The 22,496-nt window shown below is 50.1% G+C and overlaps 1 protein-coding gene and 1 long non-coding RNA gene across 2 annotated transcripts in view; one reads left to right on the forward strand and one right to left on the reverse strand.

Annotated features, from left to right (window-relative positions):
• Window positions 1–5,340: 5,340 nt before the first annotated feature.
• Window positions 5,341–22,496, forward strand: part of LOC129714252 (mitogen-activated protein kinase kinase kinase kinase 5-like) — an 86,118-nt gene continuing 68,962 nt past the window's right edge. Inside the window, exons 1-2 of the mRNA XM_055663799.1 lie at window positions 5,341–5,518; window positions 18,685–18,742. Coding sequence (XP_055519774.1) covers window positions 5,411–5,518; window positions 18,685–18,742 — 166 coding nt within the window. The 5' untranslated portion in view covers window positions 5,341–5,410. The remainder of the gene's footprint in view (window positions 5,519–18,684; window positions 18,743–22,496) is intronic.
• Window positions 15,595–22,496, reverse strand: part of LOC129714259 (uncharacterized) — a 110,859-nt gene continuing 103,957 nt past the window's right edge. Inside the window, exon 2 of the long non-coding RNA XR_008726328.1 lies at window positions 15,595–15,636. This is a non-coding gene — a long non-coding RNA (uncharacterized LOC129714259). The remainder of the gene's footprint in view (window positions 15,637–22,496) is intronic.

The following is a 22,496-nucleotide window of genomic DNA, read 5'->3' on the forward strand; positions in this document are numbered from 1 at the left end:
GATGGGCCGAATGGCCTAATTTTGCTCCTGGAACTAATGGACTGTGGGACTGCCCCCTCTCGACTAACTTTCCTCCTTTTATTGGTTCTGTATGTGGTGGGTGGTGGGGGGGGGTGGTTTGTCTTGGGGGGGTTTGAGTTTGGGTGGTCCCGACCTGCCCCTTGCACCCTCTGTGGGCAGGGTGTGTCAGGGTCATCCCCAATGCCGAATGTACCTTCTACCATCTATTTATTGGGAGGCTGGGTGATCGATGGTCAGCCTAGACTCGATGGGCCGAAGGGCCTGTTTCCATGCTGTAACTCCAAACGGAGCTGAACCATGATACACTACAGGTCCACCACCGACTTCCCGGCAACTGGTGGGCCGGCACCTCCTTTAATCCGGACAAAATCACGAGAGCGAGTTTGAAATCCCCCATGGAAGTCCCCCCGAAAATGTGGCGCCGAGGCCGGGCGAGGCGGCCGATCTCGACCTCATCGGGACTTCCGCAGCCGATCGGCGGGTCGAATCTGCCCCCTGCTGCCGGGGCTCTGGAACTGCCGCCCGGCCGCAGCCGGCAGATCCGTTCCCATAGCCGGCTTCCGAGGCCGACTTTGCGGGCCGGTATCTCGGGCCCTCGGCGGCCTAGGCGGACCGTTCCGGTACCGTTGGACTCCTCTCGGAAACCGTGACCTTTGTTGGTCCGGAAAAACAGATAATCCAGCAAGGCTCTGGAACCAAGGGTGCCGGAAAATCAGTGGTGGTCCTGTATGTGTGTATGTATGTATGTGTGTGTATATATACAGTAATATATCTATTAAAGCAGATGTACAGGACAAGTTTTTTTACACAGAGAAACCTACGGTGGTGGTGGCAGATAGGATATTGACGTTTAAGAGACATTTTAGATGGATATATGCAGGGATATGGATTATACACAGACAGATAAGGGTTAGTCTTCAGCACAGACATTGTGGGCTGAAGGTCCTGTTCTTGTGCTGTAGTGTACTGTTCTATGGGTGGGACTCTGACCTGGGAGACTGGTCAGGGTTGGGGGAAGGACAGAGATGGGGGGGGGGGGGGGGGGGGGGGTGAAGGGGAGCAAAACTCTTGGAGCTCGTGAGCAGGGCTGTATACATAACAATAATAAACCTATACCTAGTGGGCTGTAGTAATCGGCTGTGGTTCAACATCGAGTCACACACAGCGTGGAAACCAATCCTTCAGCCCGAATTGCTCACACCAACCAACATGTCCCATCTACACTGGTTCCACCTGCCTGCATCTGGCCCACATCCCTCCAAACCTGTCCTATCCATGTACCTGTCCAAATGTTTCTTAGCCATTGTGATAGTCCCTGCCTCAGCTACCTCCTCCGGCAGCTCGTTCCATACACCCACCACCCTTTCCATGAGAAAGTTATCTCTCAGATTTGAGTGGCTGCCTCAAAAAGTCTGGCAGCATCATCAAAGACCCACACCATCCTGGCCACACACTCATCACCCTGCTACCTTCAGGCAGAAGGTACAGGAGCCTGAAGACTGCAACGACCAGGTTCAGGAATAGCTACTTTCCCACAGCCATCAGGCTATTAAACCTGGCTCGGACAAAACTCTGATTATTAATAACCCATTATCTGTTATTTACACTTTACCAGTTTATTTATTCATGTGTGTATATATTTATATTATATTATGGTATATAGACACACTGATCTGCTTTGCAGTCAATGCCTACTATGTTCTGTTGTGCTGAAGCAAAGCAAGAATTTCATTGTCCTATCAGGGACACATGACAATAAATTCTCTTGAACACTATTAAATCTTTACCCCTTCACCTTAAACCTATGTCCTCTGGTCCTCGATTCCCCGACTCTGGGCAGGAGACACTGTGCGCCACCCGATCTATTCCTCTCATGATATTGTACACCTCTAAAAGATTGCCCCCAGTTAATTGTTGTAAAACTCCACGAGATAATCCAGCACCGAATTATTTAACCATCCTGCTGGTTTCTGATTCATTGTGATGTTTGCCTTGCTCACTGTAAACCAACTGGGTTAATTTGAAAATGTATCATCTTTTATTGATATGGACTTATTATTGTCATGTTATCCGGCCAAATCATACCAGACTTGAGTACATTAGGTAGAGCGAAAGAGAAAATAGAGTGCAGAACATAATGTTACAGATGCAGAGAAAGTGCAGATTAAAAAAGTACAAGGGCTCCAATGAGGTAGGTTGGAAGATCCATGTTTAGTTCAGTTTATTGTCCTCTGTCCAGTGCTTTTGTTGCGTGCTAACCAGTCAGCGGAAAGACTGAACATTGATTACAATCGAGCCATCCACAGTGTACAGATACATGTACTTAATAACGGTATAACGTTTAGTGCAAGATAAAGCCAGTAAAGTCCGATCAAAGATTAAGATTGTTGATTAAGAATAAGGGGTCGACCATTTAGGACTGAGATGAGGAAAAAACTTTTTCACGCAGAGAGTTGCGAATCTGTGGAATTCTCTGCCACAAATGGCAGCGGAGGCCAATTCACTGGATGTTTTCAAGAGGGAGTTAGATATAGCTCTTAGGACTAAAGGAATCAAAGGATATGGGGAGAAAGCAGGAACGGGGTACGGATTTTGGATGATCAGCCATGATCGTATTGAATGGCGGTGCTGGCTCGAAGGGCCGAATGGCCTACTCCTGCACCTATTTTTATATTTCTATGTAAGATAGTCCGAGGGTCACCAATGAGGCGGATAGTAGTTCAGGGCTGCTCTCTAGTTGTGGTAGGATGGTTCAGTTGCCTGATTACAGCTGGGAAGAAACTGCCCCTGAATCTGTAGGTGTATATGTTGGGATATTCATTGGAAAAACATCCAATAATCTGCAAAAGCTGCCAGTCCACCACCACCAGAGACTCCTGTGTACCAGATTATCAGAGTTTTATTGTACATTGTCCTCATTTGTTTCTCTTGCCTGTTTATGTCAGATTTATGTAAATAATTAAATTATTTTTTTTCCGTGCTGCGGAGTTGAAACTGATTTATGGGCAAATAAATCTCGATTCAAAGTGTTTTCTGGGAGTTCTGATCACACACGTGTGTGTGCGTTTATGCGTTGGTTTTGCGCTCTTTCACCATTAACCGTTGACCGGTGCATGGGAGGCTACGGGGCAGGTTGTCCACATCAAAGATCCTATAGCGGAGCAAGATAGACCACTCCTGCTAAATGCAATGGGCTGACGTGTAGTACGCAACGGAGCGGAACATGGGTTTTTTTTTCATCCATTTTAGTAACCCGACCCGACTCGCAGTGTAATCAACGTTGCGGGGGAACAGTTTGTGTTAATAAATTAAAATTCTGAAAATGAGGAGAAGATTTTTACCAAAGAACTTTTATTTTTACGAGGATGTTTCCGTAACCGGCTTCCGTCTCCGCACTAGTATCTTTGCTCCGCTACGGGATCTTTGGTGCGGAGACGGAAGCCGGTTACGGAAATGGGGCCGAAAATGACCCACGAATCTGCCCATGACCGTACTACGTCTTTTTTGTCGAGTGGACGCGATCTTGCTCGCTGTAGGGTCTTTGGTCAGCATCTCTGGGCAAAATGGCTGCTTGGGTCCATGGCTCTGGGTCAAACACAGGGTGGTTAGATATCTCGCCTGCAGTCCAATCTGGGATAACTTTGACAATGGCCCAGAGGAGGATGGTTTTTGAGATGGGTCAATCCAACAAAGAGCCATACGGCATGCAAACAGGCCCTACTTGCCTACACCGACCAACTACACTAGTCCCACCTGCCTGCGTTTGGCCCATATCCCTCTACACCCGTCCCATCCATGTACCTGCCTTAATGTTTCTTAAATGTTGCGATAGTCCCTGCTTCAACTTCCTCCTCCGGCAGCTCGTTCCATACACCCACCACCCTTTGCATGAGAAAATTACCTCTCATATTCCTATTCAATCTTTCCCCCCTCACCTTAAACCTATGTCCTCTGGTCCTCGATTCACCTTCTCTGGACAAGAGATTCTGTGCGTCTACCCGATCTATTCCTCTCATGATTTTGTGCACCCCTATTAGATCACCCCTCATCCTCCTGCGCTCCAGGGAATAAACTCCTCGTCTGCTCAGCCTCCACCTTGGGCTCATATCCTCGAGTCCTGGCCACAACTTTGATGATGTTGGTTTAAACCAGAGACACAAATAGCTGGAGTAACTCAGCTGGTCAGATAGAGGTGCCCCCGTCTCTTAGTCTGAAGAAGGGTCTCGGCCCAAAACGCCCCCCCCCCCCATTCCTTCTCTCCAGAGATGCTGCCTGTCTCGCTGAGTTGCTCCAGCATTTTGTGTCCATCCTCATACCATCTTCTCTGCACCCTTTCCAGCTACGACATCTCTCCGATAACGCGGTGGGTCACGTTAGTGGATATTTTTTAAGGCAGAGATAGACAGATTCTTGATTAGTTCGGGTGTCAGGGGTTATGGGGAGAAGGCAGGAGAATAGGACTTGGAGGGAGAGATAGATCAGCCATGATTGAATGGCGGAGTAGACTTGATGGGTCGAATGGGCTAATTCTACTATCACTTAGGATCTTATGATCCTACGACATGACCTTATGAACTTGGAAGGTACACAAAAATGTTGGAGAAACTCAGCGGGTGCAGCAGCATCTATGGAGCGAAGGAAATAGGCAACGTTTAGGGCCGAAACCCTTCTTCAGACTGATGGGGGGTGGGGAGAAGAAAGGAAAAAGGAGAAGGAGGAGCCCGAGGGCTGAGGGATGGGAGGAGACAGCAAGGACTAACAAAATTGGGAGAATTCAATGTTCATGCCCGCAGGATGCAGACTCCCCAAGCGGAATATGAGGTGCTGCTCCTCCAATTTCCGGTGTTGCTCACTCTGGCCATGGAGGAGACCCAGGACAGAGAGGTCGGATACGAAGTAGGAGGGGGAGTTGAAGTGCTGAGCCACCGGGATGTCAGGTTGGTTAGTGCGGACCGAGCGGAGGTGTTCGGCGAAACGATCGCCCAACCTCCGCATAGTCTCACCAATGTAGATCAGCTGACATCTAGAGCAGCGGATGCAGTAGATGAGGTTGGAGGAGATGCAGGCGAACCTCTGTCGCACCTGGAACGATTGCTTGGGTCGTTGAATGGAGTCGAGGGGGGAGGTAAAGGGACAAGTGTTGCATCTCTTGCGGTTGAGTTGTGGTGGGTTTGTGGGTGGGAGGGGAGAGTGAGCGGTGCAAGGGGAGGGGGAGGTGCAAGGGGGAGTGGAGGCGCGGTGCTGAGCGTAGCCAGCAGGGGGTGGCGTTGGCTCACAGCTCGAAAGCAGGAAATGAGCACGTGAATATAGGCAGACGATCTCGGCGCGGGGAGTGTGCAGGGAGCCACGGGGAGGGGAATGTGATGTGGCTTTGTGTCGGTGCCCAACGATGAACACACAGAATCAGGCGGCTCTGCATATCTCCACAAAGGACCCAGAAGATGACTTCGAGCTCCTCCAGAGGGTTGGTAGCGGCACGTATGGGGAAGTGTTCAAGGTAGGAGGAAGATGGTGCTACCTGGTCTAACACAGGAACTAGCCCCACCGACCCACAAGCAAGTCGGCAACCATGCTGCTATTGAATTGTTGATATTGTTGCATTTATTTCCCCACAGACTTGTCTCTGCTTTGGCACGGTCCCCCTTGCCTTCCCCACCCTGACCACTATTTTTGTGGGTTAGGTTACAGGAAGGGTGCAACCTTCCCCCCCCCATGCAGACTTGTACCCGCTCTCTCTCTGTTTTCCTCTATTAACCCCACTGAGTTTCTCCAGCACTCAGTGTTTCACTCAATGTACCACCATCTGGTGTCACCAACATCATTAGCCGTGTTGGAAAAGCCCTTTCTCCCTTCCGCCCCCCTCTACCCCCTCTACCCCCTCCCTACCCCCTACTCTCTCTCCACCTCTACCCTCCCCCTAACCCCCCCTCTCCCCCCCCCCCCCTCTCCCCTCCTCGCCTCTCTCCTCCCTCCCCCCCCCCCACCTCTCTCCCCCACCCTCTCTCCCCCCACCTCTCTCCCCCCCCCCTCCCCTCTCTCCCCCCCTACCTCCCTCTCTGTCCAACCCTTTCCCTCTCCCCTCCCCCCCCCCCTCCCCTCCCCCCCCCCCCCCCCCTCTCCCTCCCCCCCCCCTCTCTCCCCCCCCCTCTCTCCCTCCCCCCTCTACCCCCCCCCGCCCCCCCCCCCACCCCCCCCCTCTCTCCCCCCCTCCCTCTCTCCCCCCCCCCCCTCCCCTCCCCCCCCCCCCCCCTCCCCCCCGCCCTCTCTCCCCCCCGCCTCTCTCCCCCCCCCACCTCTCTCCCCCCTCTCCACCCCTCTCTCCCCCCCGCCTCTCTCTCCCCCCCCCACCCTCTCTCCCCCCGCCTCTCTCTCCCCCCCCACCTCTCTCCCCCCCCCTCTCTCCCCCCCCCCCTCCTCTCGCCTCTCTCCCCCCCACCTCTCCCCCCCCCTCTCTCCCCCCCCCCCCTCCCCCCCCCCCCCCTCTCTCTCTCCCCCCCCCCCCTCTCTCCCCCCCCCCTCTCTCCCCCCCCCCTCTCTCCCCCCCGCCTCTCTCCCCCCCCCTCTCTCTCCCCCCCACTCTCTCTCTCCCCCCCTCTCTCCCTCCCCCACACTCTCTCTCCCCCCCACTCTCTCCCCCCCACTCTCTCTCCCCCCCACCTCTCTACCCCCCCCACCTCTCTACCCCCCCACCTCTCTACCCCCCCCCACCTCTCTCTACCCCCCCACCTCTCTCTCCCCCACCTCTCTCTCCCCCCCCCTCTCCCTTCCGCCTCTTTCTCCCTCCCCCCTCTCTCCTCCTCCCCTCTTCTTTACCCCCCCCCCCTCCCCCTCCCACCTCTCCTCTCGCTCTCCATCACCTCCTCCCCTCCTGCCCGAATCTCTTGTTCCCCTTGGCCATCGCCCCTCCTTCACCAGCCTGGGTCAGTACAATTGGTATGAATATTGACTTCCCTAACTTCGAGTAAACCTTGCTTTCCCTCTCTCTCCTTCCTTCCCCACCCTAGTCCCCCGACTAGTTTCACTGTCCTCCTGATTAATTTTACTGTTTGTTTGCCTCGTTGCCACCTTCCCCTCAGCCAGCAATGATTCAATGTCCCTGAGCAATATCTGCTTTGATCTGTCGTTTTCACATCTCACACTTCCATATCTCTAGTTTCCCTCTCCCCTGACTCTCAGTCTGAAGAAGAATCTCGACCTGAAACATCATCTATTCCCGCTCTCCAGAGACGCTGCCTGTCCCGCTGAGTTACTCCGGCATTTTGTATCTTATCTTCGGCGTAAACCAGCAACTGCAGTTCCTTCCTACACATTTCATCTGCAGATGTTGGAAATCTGAAATAAAAAGAGAACATTTTTAAAATTCACTTCTGAGAAGGGGAAGATGAGTTAATGTTTCAGATAGAACAACCTCCAGTCAATATCCTGTATCCTAACTTGCAAACAAATCTCTCTCTAAAACATACAGGAAGGAACTGCAGATGCTGGTTTGAATCGAAGAGAGACACAAAATGCTGGAGTAACTCAGCGGGACAGGCAGCATCTCTGGAGAGAAGGAATGGGTGACATTTCGGGTCGAGACACTTCTTCAGACTGAGAGTCACGTTGTGACCCGAAACGTCACCCATTCCTTCTCTCCAGAGATGCTGCCTGTCCCGCTGAGTTACTCCAGCATCTCCTTGAAACCTTTGGCCTAGCTTTGAGGTTTGAGGGGACCAAGTTTTAATTGTTAACTCCCTTGAGATGTTTAAATGTACTATGTAAGGGGTCGCTGAGTCATGCAGGCCCTTCGGCCCACTCTGTCTGTGGTACCCCTCTGTACCAATCTCATTTCCTAGCATAGTGAGCCTCGGCTATTTGAGTAAAGGAGCAAGGAGGTCCTACTGCAGTTGTACAGGGCCCTGGTGAGACCGCACCTGGAGTATTGTGTGCAGTTTTGGTCCCCTAATTTGAGGAAGGACATTCTTGCTATTGAGGGTGTGCAGCGCAGGTTCACCAGGTTAATTCCCGGGATGGCGGGACTGACATATGATGAGAGAGACCCAGGTTCAATCCTGACATCCCTCTCTCCAACACTGGCTTGTGTTGGGACCCCGGACACCCCTCTCACTAACCCCCACTCCCCACCCCATTGACAGGGGGAACTCACTGCGCCAGAGACCCAGGTTCAACCCTGACCTCCTGAGCTGTCTGTGTGCTCCTAGAGTCAGTGTCACAGAGTGATACAGTGTGGAAACAGGCACTTCGACCCAACTTGCCCACACCGGCCAACATGGCCCAGCTACACTATAGACAGATTCTTGAATAGTTCGGGTGTCAGGGGTTATGTGGAGAAGGCAGGAGAATGGGGTTGAGAGGGAAAGATAGATGGGCCATGATTGAATGGCGAAGTAGACTCGATGGGCAATATGGTCTAATTCTGGTTCTGATGAACTTTTAAATTATGTAATAGTACTTGCTTCAACGACCTCCTCAGGCAGCTCGTTCCATGTACCCACTAACTATTGTGTGGAACTGTTGCCCCTTGGGTTCATGTCAAGTATTGTGTGCAGTTTTGGTCCCCTAATTTGAGGAAGGACATTCTTGCTGTTGAGGGAGTGCAGCGTAGGTTCACCAGGTTAATTCCCGGGATGGCGGGACTGTCAAATGCTGAGAGAATGGAGCAGCTGGGCTTGTACACTCTGGAGTTTAGAAGGATGAGAGGGTATCTTATTGAAACATATAGGATTATTAAGGGTTTGGACACACTAGAGGCAGGAAACATGTTCCTGATGTTGGGGGAGTCCAGAACCAGGGGCCACACAGTTTAAGAATAAGGGGTAAGCCATTTAGAATGGAGACGAGGAAACACTTTTTCTCACAGGGAGTTGTGAGTCTGTGGAATTCTCTGCCTCAGAGGGCGGTGGAGGCCTGTTCTCTGGATGCGTTCAAGAGAGAGCTAGATAGGGCTCTTAATAGCGGAGTCAGGGGATATGGGGAGAAGGCAGGAACGGGGTACAGATTGGGGATGATCAGCCATGATCACATTGAATGGCGGTGCTGGCTTGAAGGGCCGATTGGCCTACTGCTTCACCTATTGTCTATTGTCTTAGTCTTTCCCTCGTCATCTTGAACCTTTGTCCCTATGTTCTCGATTCTCTTCTACTGGATAAAAGACTAAGCACTCACCCGAACTATTCCCCTCATGATTTTATACACCTTTATAAGACCCCCCCCCCTCATCCTCTTGCACTCCAAGGAATAAAGTCCCGGCCTGCCCCACCTTTCCCTGTAGCTCAGGCCTTCAAGTCTTGCCAACATCATCGTGGTCGGCGTGGCCTAGGTGGGCCGGAGGGCCTGTTTCCACGCTGTATCTCTGAAACTAAAATCTCAAAATAAACTAAAAGGTAGTTAAATGTTTGAAAGATTGAGGGATGGAACGCAATGGGGAACAGCCTCGGGCAAGGAGTTGGATCCAAGATGGCGGTGTTGAACGACAGGGCAGGCTTACGGGATCGAGAGGCCTAAATCCTTCTCCTGCTCTCCTGTTGTGTAGGAAGGAACTGCAGATGCTGGTTTAAACCAAAGATAGACACAAAAAGCGGGAGTAACTCAGCGGGACAGGCAGCATCTCTGGAGAGAAGAAATGGATGATGTTTTTTCAGAAGGGTCTCGACCCGAAACGTCATCCATTCCTTCTCTCCAGAGATGTTGCCTGTCCCGCTGAGTTACTCCAGCTTTTTGTGCCTCTCTCCTGCTTTCTTGTTTATTGATGGAACGACGCAGCATGGAAACAGGTCCTTCGGCCCTCCGATTCCACCCCGACAAATCGATCGCCCGTTCACACTAGTTCTATGTTATCCCACTTTATAATACACTCCCCACACACTAAGGGGGCAATTTACAGCGAGGGCCATTTAACCTACGAGCCCACATGCATTTGGGATGTGGGAGGAAACCGGAGCACCTGAAGGAAACCCACGCGGTCCCGGGGAGAACGTGCAAACTCCACATGGACAAACAGCACCTGGGGTCGCGATCGAACCCGGGTCTCTGGTGCTGTGAGGCAGCAACTCTTCCAGCTGTGTCACGATGAACACCAAAATACCGCAGTTGCTGCTAAATCTGAGATAAAAACAGGATGTGCTTGAAACACTCGGCTGACCAAGCAGTGCCTGTGGGGAGAGAAAGACAGTTTTGGGTGAAAGATCAGTCAATAAAAATGGAGGGAGGAGAGCACAAGTTAGTTGTGATTTTGGCAGAGGTGATGGTGAGGACAAAGTTAATGCCATGATGGCTTCCACCATCGCCCTTTGTATCACCACGGCAACGCTGACCCCATCCTGTCAGCCATCTTAACCGTGACCTTTCCACCCCTTGCTCTTGCTATCAGCAACACGTCCTCTTTGGTTGAGTTTCAGTTTGGTCTCCTCCATTGCCAGAGTTAGGCTAAACTCAAATTGGAGGAACAGCATCTTATATTTTGCTTGGGCAGCTTACAGCCCAGTGGTATGAATATTGATTTCTCTCACTTCAGGTAGGCCCGGCAATCCCTCTCTCCATCCCTGCCCCACCCAAGTCGCACCAGCATCTTGTTTTCACCCAACACACAGCTAACAATGGCCTGTTTCCTTTATGGGCAAAAGTATATTACTTTTTTGCATATTTTTCATTTATCGTTCCTTGTCTCTCCACATCACCGTCTATATCTCTAGTTTAGAAAACATAGAAACATAGAAATTAGGTGCAGGAGTAGGCCATTCGGCCCTTCGAGCCTGCACCGCCATTCAATATGATCATGGCTGATCATCCAACTCAGTATCCCGTACCTGCCTTCTCTCCATACCCCCTGATCCCCTTAGCCACAAGGGCCACACCTAACTCCCTCTTAAATATAGCCAATGAACTGGCCTCAACTACCCTCTGTGGCAGAGAGTTCCAGAGATTCACCACTCTCTGTGTGAAAAAAGTTCTTCTCATCTCGTTTTAAAGGATTTCCCCCTTATCCTTAAGCTGTGACCCCTTGTTTCTCTTATCCCAAACCAGTCTGAAGAAGGGTCTCGACCTGTAACGTCACCCATCCCTTCTCTCCAGAGATGCTGCCTGTCCCGCTGAGTTACTCCAGCACTTTGTGTCCAACTTAGTTTATTTAGCTTCTGTTGCGTGCTAACCAGACAGCGGAAAGCCTACACTTGATTACAATCGAGCCGTCCACAGTGTACAGATATGTGATAAAGGGTATAACATGAATAAGGTTTAGTGCAAGATAAAGTCCAGTAAAGTCCGATCAAAGATAGTCCAAGGGCCACCAATGAGGTAGATAGTAGTTCAGGACTGCTCTCTGGTTGTGGTAGGATGGTTCAGTTGCCTGATAACAGCTGGGAAGAAACTGTCCCTGAATCTGGAGGTGTGTGCGTTCATTTTCACACTTCTGTGCCTCTTGCCCGATGGGAGAGGGGAGAAGAGGGGTGCGACTGGTCCTTGATTGTGCTGCTGGCCTTGCCGAGGCAGCGTGGGGTGTAGATGGAGTCAATGGAAGGGAGGTTGGTCTGTGTGGTGGTCTGGGCTGGTCCACAATTCTCTGCAATTTCTCGTGGTCCTGGACGGAGCTGTTCCCAAACCGTGCCGTGACGTATCCCGACAAAACGCTTTCTACAGCGCAGTTCGAGCAGAGGCGGTGACCTTCGACCCTTGACCTTTCTGGGCACCACTCACCGTGACCCCCACTCCCAGAGAGGAATCGGGCTCAAATTACTTTTTGATTTAGAATTTTTAATAAAATTCCTTTGCATTAAATCACTAACCTCTCCCCTAAGTTGGGGCAGATGTTAAAATTAATGCATTTTCAACAATTAAAAATCATTTTTGCTGAATTATTAAAATTCCCTGAAAACTCCATTGAAGTTTCAAAAGCTGTTTCAGAAGGAGCGGCCTTGACCTATCCCAGTGTTATATCCAGACCACAGGCCTGACGGGCCGAATGGCCTCCTCCAAGGGACAGTGAGGCTGGATAGGGCTCCAGGAACGAGTGGGTTAACATATGATGAGCACTGGGCCTGTACTCGCTGGAGTTTAGAAGAATGAGGGGGGTACCTCATTGAAACGTAGAGAATCGTGAAAGGCCTGGATAGAGTGGATGTGGAGAGGATGTTTCCACTAGTGGAGAGAGTCTAGGACTAGAGGTCACATCCTCAGAATTAAAGGACGTCTTTTAGGAAGGAGATGAGGAGACATTTCTCTACTCAGAGGGTGGTGAATCTGTGGAATTCATTGCCACAGAAGGCTGTGGAGGCCAAGTCAGTGGATATTTTTAAGGCAGAGATAGATAGATTCTTGATTAGTACGGGTGTCAGGGGTTATGGAGAGAAGGCAGGAGAATGGGGTTAGGAGGGAGAGATAGATCAGCCGTGATTGAACGGTGGAGGACTTGATGGGCCGAATGGCCTAGTTCTATTCCTATTCCTTATGACCTTGTGAGCTGCCCTGTAATAGGCTCAAAGAGAGTGAATGTTCTCGTACTAGCCCATCGCAAGAGTTTGGAGGCCGAGCGGCCTCCTATTCATCTGTCACAGCCTGAAGGGGCAGAATGGCCTTGTACCATACAGACAGCACCCGTAGTGAGGATCGAATCGGGGTCTCTGGCGCTGTGAGGCAGTAACTCTACCGCTGCGCCACCGTGCCGCACTTTCCCTGTTCCTCCATCGAAGGGCTGAAGGGCCTCGTGCTATCCCAGTGTGAAGGACCCGACAGGTCGGGTGTCCGGTCGGTTGCCTGAGTCCCGGGGTGGTTACCGGGGCTGTTGTGGAGGTGGTTGCCAGGGCGACCACCATCTCTCGCCCCCCCACCAACCCTCGTCCCCATTCTCCCCCCAGCCTGAGCTTCCTCTCCCCGCCCATCCCCCGCCTCAGAACCCGCGGAACCTTCCGGTAAACCCCCTCTCAGCCTTATTCACAAACACGTGCAGCAGCCTCAAGAGAATGTTCCGGACGTCTGCGAGCTGTCTGATTCTGAAAATCACAGCAGGTTTTACATTGCAAGGCTGTGGGGAAACAAAATCTCCTCCCCAATCCCCCTGGACAACAAATGTCTGTTCCCCACCCGTTACACCTCAAGTCAAGTCAAGTTTATTTGTCACATACACATACGAGATGTGGCACACCTCATCCACACTCTGTCATCTGTCATCTGTCATCTGTGATGTATGATTGATATATGTTCGATGATATGTGATGTATGACCTATGTTACAGACAATAGACAATAGACAATAGGTGCAGCAGTAGGCCATTCGGCCCTTCCATCCAGCACCACCATTCAATGTGATCATGGCTGATCATCCCCAATCAGTACCCCGTTCCTGCCTTCTCCCCATATCCCCTGACTCCGCTATTTTTAACAGCCCTATATAGCTCTCTCTTGAAAGCATCCAGAGAACCGGCCTCCACCGCCCTCTGAGGCAGAGAATTCCACAGACCGCTCTCAGTGAGAAAAAATGTTTCCTCGTCTCCGTTCTAAATGGCTTACTCCTTACTCTTAAACTGTGTGTGGCCCCTGGTTCTGGACTCCCCCAACATCGGGAATCATGTTTCCTGCCTCTAGCGTTCTGTGATCTATGTTCTGTGATCTATTTGAGAATTAAGGGACAGAAGTTTAGGGGTAACATGAGGGGGAACTTCTTTACTCAGAGAGTGGTAGCTGTGTGGAATGAGCTTCCAGTGGAAGTGGCGGAGGCAGGTTCGATTTTATCATTTAAAAATATATTGGATAGGTATATGGACGGGAAAGGAATGGAGGGTTATGGTCTGAGTGCAGGTAGATGGGCCTAGGGGAGAGTAAGTGTTCGGCACGGACTAGAAGGGCCGAGATGGCCTGTTTCCGTGCTGTCATTGTTATATGGTTATCTATGATCCACAGTTAGCCACATCCCTGCAACCCCAGATCTCTCTGGTATTTCACAGGTCCAGGGTCCCTGCCCCTTGTCCCCGGGCTGACGGGCCCCTCCCTGCCGTGGTGTGTGGTTCAGGGCCCCTAAACCCAGCCTGTGGCTGTGCAGAGCAACGGGTGGCAAACATTAGTCTCTGCTGCCCCCACACCGCCCACAACAACAGGAAGCTGTATTTGCATAAACCCAACACACAGAGACAGAGAGAGAGAGACACAGAGAGAGAGAGACAGGGAGAGAGAGAGAGACAGAGAGAGAGAGAGAGAGAGAGAGAGATAGAGACAGGGAGAGAGAGAGAGAGAGAGACAGAGAGAGAGAGAGAGAGAGAGAGAGAGAGAGAGAGAGAGAGAGAGAGAGAGAGAGAGAGAGAGAGAGAGAGAGAGAGACAGAGAGAGAGAGAGAGAGAGAGAGAGAGAGAGAGAGAGAGAGAGAGACAGAGAGAGAGAGAGAGAGAGGGAGAGAGAGAGAGAGAGAGAGAGAGAGAGAGAGAGAGAGAGAGAGAGAGAGAGAGAGAGAGAGAGAGAGAGAGAGAGAGAGAGAGAGAGAGAGAGAGATAGAGAGAGAGAGAGAGAGATAGAGAGAGAGAGAGAGATAGAGAGAGAGAGAGAGAGAGAGAGAGAGAGAGAGAGAGAGAGAGAGAGAGAGAGAGAGAGAGAGAGAGAGACAGAGAGAAAGAGAGAGAGAGAGAGAGAGAGAGAGAGAGAGATAGAGAGAGAGAGAGAGAGAGATAGAGAGAGACAGATACAGAGAGAGAATGACAGAGAGAGCAAGAGATAAATAGAGAGAGAGAGATAGAGATAGAGATAGATAGAGACAGGAAGAGAGCGATAGAGAGAATGAGAGAGAAAGAGAATGAGAGAGAGAATGAGAGAGAATGAGAGACAGAGAGAATATGAGAGACAGAGAGAGAGATAACAAGAGAGAGAGAGAGAGAAAACGAGAGAGAGAGAGAGGGAGAGGGAGACGGCAGGGAGCAGAGAGAGGGTGAGAGAGCAAGAGAGAGAGAGAAAACACGAGAGAGAGAGAGAGAGAGAGAAAGACACAGAGAGAAACAGTGCAAAGCAATGCAACCCCGCAGCCTCCAAGCTCGCAGGAAGTGGGAAATCTCCCCATCAAAATCAAAACCCCCTTGAAAGCAGGAGGCGTGGATGAGTGTGGGCGTAGTGTTCCCCTTGAGGCAAGCCGGCACCTCAAACCAGCACATCCAGGGCCCCCCTCAGGCCCTTCACATGAATCAAATCCCATCGCCTTCTCTGTAATCCACAAGCAAACATGGAAATAGACACAAAAAGCTGGAGTAAATCAGCGGGTCCGGCAGCATCTCTGGAGAGAAGGAATAGGTGACGTTTCGGGTCGAGACCCTTCTTCATTGCATCCTTGCAGCTTAAAGCTTGGCATCATTTGTGCGGCACGGTGGCGCAGCGGTAGAGTTGCTGCCTCACAGCACCAGAGACCCGGGTTCGATCCTGACTGCGGGTGCTGGCTGTACGGAGTTTGCACGTTCTCCCCGTGACCTCATAGGTTTTCTCCGGGAGTCACTCCCTCTTCTCCCCTCTCCCATCGGGCAAGAGGTACAGAAGTGTGAAAACGCACACCTCCAGATTCAGGGGCAGTTTCTTCCCAGCTGTTATCAGGCAACTGAACCATCCTACCACAACTAGAGAGCAGTGCTGAACTACTATCTACCTCATTGGAGACCTTCGGACTATCTTTGATTGGACTTTATTGGACTTTATCTTGCACTAAATGCCATTCTCGTTATTCCCTTTATCACAAACAGTATCTGTATATTGTGGACGGCTCGATTGTAATCATGTATAGTCTTTCCGCTGACTGGTTAGCACGCAACAAAAGCATTTCAATAGACAATAAACAATAGACAATAGGTGCAGGAGTAGGCCATTCGGCCCTTCGAGCCAGCACCGCCATTCAATGTGATCATGGCTGATCATCCCCAATCAGTACCCCGTTCCTGCCTTCTCCCCATATCCTCTGACTCCGCTATCTTTAAGAGCCCCATCAAGCTCTCTCTTGAAAGTATCCAGAGAACCGGCCTCTCTGAGGCAGAGAATTCCACAGACTCACAACTCTCTGTGAGAAAAAGTGTTTCCTCATCTCCGTTCTAAATGGCTTACCCCTTATTCCTAAACTGTGGCCCCTCGTTCTGGACTCCCCCAACATTGGGAACATGTTTTCTGCCTCTGGTGTGTCCAAACCATTATTAATCTTATATGTTTCAATAAGATCCCCTCTCATCCTAAATTCCAGAGTATACAAGCCCAGCCGCTCCATTCTCTCAGCATATGACAGTTCCACCATCCCTGGAATTAACCTGGTGAACCTACGCTGCACTCCCTCAATAGCAAGAATGTCCTTCCTCAAATTAGGGAACCAAAACTGCACACAATACCCCAGGTGTGGTCTCACTAGGGCCCTGTACAACTGCAGAAGGACCTCTTTGCTCCTATACACAACTCCTCTTGTTATAAAGGCCAACATGCCATTCGCTTTCTTCACTGCCTGCTGTACCTGCATGCTTACTTTCATTGACTGATGTACAAGGACCCCCAGATCCCGTTGTACTTCCCCTTTTCCCAGCTTGACACCGTTTAGATAATAATCTGCCTTCCTGTTTTTGCTACCAAAGTGGATAACCTCACATTTATCCACATTAAACTGCATTTGCCATGCATCTGCCCACTCACCCAACCTGTCCACGTCACCCTGCATTCTCATAGCATCCTCCTCACAGTTCACACTGCAACCCAGCTTTATCTGCAAATTTGGTAATGTTACTTTGAATCCCTTCATCTAAATCATTGATGTATATTGTAAATAGCTGCGGTCCCAGCAGCGAGCCTTGTGGTATCCCACTAATCACTGCCTGCCATTCTGAAAGGGACCTGTTAATCCCTACTCTTTTTTTCCTGTCTGCCAACCAATTTTCTATCCATGTCAGTACCCTACCCCCAATACCATGTGCCCTAATTTTGCCCACTAATCTCCTATGTGGGACCTTATCAAATGCTTTCTGAAAGTCCAGGTACACCACATCCACTGGCTCTCCCTTGTCCATTTTCCTAGTTACATCCTCAGAAAATTCCAGAAGATTAGTCAAGCATGATTTCCCCTTCGTAAATCCATGCTGACTTGGACCGATCCTGTTACTGCTATCCAAATGTGCTGCTATTTCATCTTTTATAATTGACTCCAGCATCTTCCCCACCACCGATGTCAGGCTAACTGGTCTATAATTCCCTGTTTTCTCTCTCCTGCCTTTCTTAAAAAGTAGGATAACATTAGCTACCCTCCAATCCACAGGAACTGATCCTGAGTCTATAGAACATTGGAAAATTATCACCAACGCATCCACGATTTCTGGAGACACTTCCTTAAGTACCCTGGGATGCAGACCATCAGGCCCTGGGGATTTATCAGCCTTCAGTCCCATCAGTCTATCCAACACCATTTCCTGCTTAATGTGGATATCCTTCAGTTCCTCCGCCACCCCAGATTCACTGTACACATGACAATAAACCAAGATAGACACAAAAAGCTGGAGTAACTCAGCGGGACAGGCAGCGTCTCTGGAGAGAAGGAATGGGTGATGTTTCGGGTCGAGACCCTTCTTCAGAATTCGATTTAAACCAGCATCTGCAGTTCCTTCCTACATATTTTGTAATCATGCATAGTCTTTCCGCTGACTGGAAAGCATGTAGTAAAGATGCTGTTCACAGTACCTCAGCACACATGGCCACAATAAAGCCCAACTAAACTAAACTTATCATGTGTAGGAAGGAACTGCAGATGCTGGTTTACACTGAAGATAGACACAAAATGCTGGAGTAACTCAGCGGGACGGGCAGCATCCCTGTTTCTCCGGATGTTTCGAGTCAAAACCCTTTTTCAGGAAATCACGGCCTCATCTCCAGAGTAGTGCAATAAAATAACAGTAGTCGGCCATTAAGCAGCTGCAGGGCTTGTCAAAGCTAGAGAGTTCTGTTGCTTTACAAAATGTAAAATTAAATCCTTTTAACAAAATGGCGGCACGGTGGCGCAGCGGTAGAGTTGCTGCCTCACAGTGCCAGAGACCCGGGTTTGATCCTGACTACGGGTGCTGCCTGTGCGGAGTTTGTACGTTCTCATCGCAGTCGCTGCCTCAAAAAGGCTGGCAGCATCATCAAGAACCCACACCATCCTGACCACACACTCATCTCCCCGCTACCTTCGGGTAGAAGGGACAGGAGCCTGAAGACTGCAACGTCCAGGTTCAGGAATAGCTACTTCCCCACAGCCATCAGGCTATTAAACTCAACTCAAACAAAACTCTGAACATTAAAAGCCCATTATTTGTTTATTTGCACTTTATCTGTTTTATTTATTCATGTGTGTATATATTTATATAATGGTATATGGACACACTGATCTGTTCTATATTCATGCCTACTATATTCTGTTGTGCTGAAGCAAAGCAAGAATTTCATTGTCCTATCTGGGACACATGACAATAAACTCCCTTGAATCTTGAATCTTGACCTCCGAGATCTTCGGTTTCCTCCCACACGCCAAAGACATTAATTGGAGTTCATTGGCTTGGTATAAATGTAAAATGTAAAATTGTCCCGAGTGTGTATAGGGTAGTGTTAGTGTGCGGGGATCGCTGGTCGGCGCGGATTCGGTGGGCCGAAGGGCCTGTTTCCGCGCTGTTTCTCTAAACTAAACTAAAATCTTCGTGTTTGCTTCCAGGCTCGGCAAAAACATACTGGTCAGCTGGCAGCGGTGAAGATCATCAAGATGGAACCTGGTAAGTCTATCTTCTTACAAGACTGATTCCTGGGATGTCAGGACTTTCATATGAAGAAAGACTGGATAGACTCGGCTTGTACTCACTCGAATTTAGAAGATTGAGGGGGGATCTTCTAGAAACTTACAAAATTCTTAAGGGGTTGGACAGGCTAGATGCAGGAAGATTGTTCCCGATGTTGGGGAAGTCCAGAACAAGGGGTCACAGTTTAAGGATAAGGGGGAAATCCTTTAGGACCGAGATGAGAAAAACATTTTTTAAACTGAGAGTGGTGAATCTGTGGAATTCTCTGGAAGGTAGTTGAGGCCACAGTTCATTGGCTATATTTAAGAGGGAGTTAGATGTGGCCCTTGTGGCTAAAGGGATCAGGGGGTATGGAGAGAAGGCAGGTGTGGGATATTGATTTGGATGATCAGCCATGATCATATTGAATGGTGGTGCAGGCTCGAAGGGCCGAATGGCCTACTCCTGCACCTATTTTCTATGTCTATGTTTCTAAGCGTTGCCCACATCAGATGGGGTCTGGACAGTGGATAAACACGTGGCTGCAAGAACAGCCCTGACAAAGCAGAACACTGATGTTAATAGAAGATAGACACCAAAAGCTGGTGTAACTCAGCAGGACAGGCAGCATCTCTGGAGAGAAGGAACGGGTGACGTTTCGGGCCGAGACCCTTCTTCAGACTGGTCAGGTCATACAATATGCAACATGGAACCCAAACGCAGGTTAACTCTTCTTCTGACTGGTCTCGACCCAAAACGTCATCCATTCCTTCTCTCCAGAGATGCTGCCTGTCCCGCTGAGTTACTCCAGCTTTTTGTGTCTATCTTCAGTTTAAACAAGCATCTGCAGTTCCTTCCTACACATTGATGTTAATAGATCCTATTCAGCTGGGTAGTCCTCGGTTCAGTGGGCTGCTTCAATGGTTCTTTATTGACATCGCTTCAGACTGTCAACGGTCTGCAGAAGGCTCCCGACCTGAAACGTCACCTATCCACGTTCTCCAGAGATGCTGCCTGATCTGCTGAATCCAGCAATTTGTGCCTTTTTACTTGAATGTCACATATACCTTGGGACAGTGAAATTATTTTCTTGCATACAGTTCAGAAACAATCTTACTACAGATGGTCGACACAAAATGCTGGAGTAACTCAGCGGGACAGGCAGCATCTCTGGAGAGAAGGAATGGGTGACGTTTCGGGTTGAGACCATTCTCCAGTCCCGAATTCGACCGGAAACGTCACCCATTCCTTCTCTCCAGAGATGCTGCCTGTCCCGCTGAGTTACTCCAGCTTTTTGCGTCTATCTTCGGTTTAAACCAGCATCTGCAGTTCCTTCCTACAGATGGTACCTGACTTATGTAAGGGTACATTCAGTCGGAAGCTCTGATGTTCCATGCCCCTGCCTCCCACAGCTCCATCACAGACACCGTCTCCACCTCACGCTGCCTCGGCAAGGCCAGCAACATAATCAAGGACGAGTCGCACTCCCTCTTCTCCCCTGTCCGTCAAGAGGAACAGAAGTGTGAAAACCCACACCTCTAGATTCAGGGACAGTTTCATCCCAGCTCTTATCAGGCAGTCACGGTGGCGCAGTGGTAGAGTTGCTGCCTCACAGCGAATGGAGCGCCGGAGACCCAGGATCGATCCTGACTATGGGTGCTGTCTGTACGGAGTTTGTACGTTCTCGCCGTGACCTGCGTGGGTTTTCTCCGGGTGCTCCGGTTTCCTCCCACATTCCAAAGATGTACAGGTAGGGAGGTTAATTGGCTTTGGTAAAATTGTAAATTGTCCCTAGTGTGTGTTGGATAGTATTAGTGTGTGGGGATAGTTGGTCGGCGTGGGCCGAAGGGCCTGTTGAGATGGGTTGGAGAGAATCTGGGTTGTGGTCAGACTGTGTGAGAGAGCTGGACAAGACCTGTATCTGAGACACAGCAAGATAGACTGTTTCTGTTTAGTTTAGAGGCACAGCGTAAAAACAGGCCTTTCGGCCCACTGAGTCTGTGCCGATCATCGACCAGAATTGTGAAAGGCTTGGATAGAGTGCATGTGGAGAGGATAGTCCCACTGGTGGGAGAGTCTAGGACCAGAGACCATAGCCTTAAAATTAAAGGATGTTAATTTAGGAAAGAGAGGAGGAGAAATTTCTACAATAAATCTTTATCTATTCTAAATCTTTACCTACGATACGCTGGATCCCCCTGCTGCTCCCAGTGTTCATGGAATACCTCTAGAGTCCACATGGACATAGGCCCGGAAGTGGGGCAGGTAGGGGTGAGGACACACTGTGTGTGGGATACAATCAGGACTCACCATAAGGACCACAGTGGATTTAGAACTTGCTTTTTAAGTGCCGATAAAGTGAAATCCAAATCTCATAAGAGCCTTTAAAAAAGGTTTATTGATTATTATTGTCATCTGTCCCTATGACAATGACATAACTCCCTGTCAGGGCCCCAGAGCCTGGGAGCAGGCGAGGTGCGGCCTTGCTTTCATGTGGCCAGGCCGCTTCCTGGTTGCCACGGCAGCCAGCAGGCCTAGTTCTCTGTGGGGACGGAAGCCTGCGGTGAGAGTGTGCAGCGCATCACCCAGAGGCCTGGTGCTAATCGAAGCCTGCCCCAGCCCTCGGTGGAGTAGAGGGCTATGTGAAGGAGTGGTGGACACCTAGGACTAGAAAACAGGGATGTAATACTGAGGCTCTATAAGGCGCTGGTCAGGCCGGATTTGGAATATTGTGAGCAATTTTGGGCCCCATATCTGAGGAAGGATGTGCTGGCTCTGGAGTGGGTCCAGAACAGGTTTACAAGAATGATCCCAGGAATGAGTGGGTTAACCTACGATGAGCGTTTGACAACGCTGGGCCTGTACTCGCTGGAGTTAGAAGGATGAGGGGGAACCTCGTTGGAACTTACAGAATTGCGAAAGGCCTGGATAGAGTGGATGTGGAGAGGATGTTTCCACAAGTGGGAGAGTCTAGGACAGAGGGCACAGCCTCAGAATTAAAGGACTTTAAGAAGGAATTTCTTTAGTCAGAGGGTGGTGAATCTGTGGATTCATTACCATAGAAGGCTGTGGAGGTCGTCAAGTATTTTTAAGGCAGAGATAGATAGATTGTTGATTAGTACGGGTGTCAGGGATTATGGGGAGAAGGCAGGAGAATGGGGTTGAGAGGGAGAGATAGATCAGCCATGATTGAATGGCAGAGTAGTTGATGGGCCGAATGGTCTAATTCTACTCCTATGTCTTCTGACTTTATGAGACCCTTCTTCAAACTGAAAGTCGGCGGAAAGGGAAATGAGAGATAGACTGTGATACGGAGAGATATAGACCAAATGAATGAAAGATAAATCACTTATCAATGAATGAATACATGGGAATGAGGGGGATGGGACCTCAATGCTCTGCCAGAGTCTGAGACACGGCCTGTCTCACACACAATTGTTCATGTTTCACATCCACCTCAAAGATTAGGAAGTGGAGGGAGAGGTTCCCCTTTGAACAGGAGCTGATTTGTGAGCTGTGGGGGTACCACGTTCAGTAATGCGGTGATGCCCAACGCATCACCGGTTCCTCGCTCCCCTCCATTGAGTCTGTCCAAAGCAAGCGCTGTCTGCGGAGGGCGCTCAGCATCGCCAAGGACTGCTCTCACCCCAACCATGGACTGTTTACCCTCCTACCATCCGGGAGGCGCTACAGGTCTCTCCGTTGCCGAACCAGCAGGTCGAGGAACAGCTTCTTTCCGGCGGCTGTCACT

The sequence above is a fragment of the Leucoraja erinacea genome, chromosome 38 (genome assembly GCF_028641065.1).
Source record: "Leucoraja erinacea ecotype New England chromosome 38, Leri_hhj_1, whole genome shotgun sequence".
NCBI classification, from domain to species: Eukaryota; Metazoa; Chordata; class Chondrichthyes; order Rajiformes; family Rajidae; genus Leucoraja; species Leucoraja erinaceus.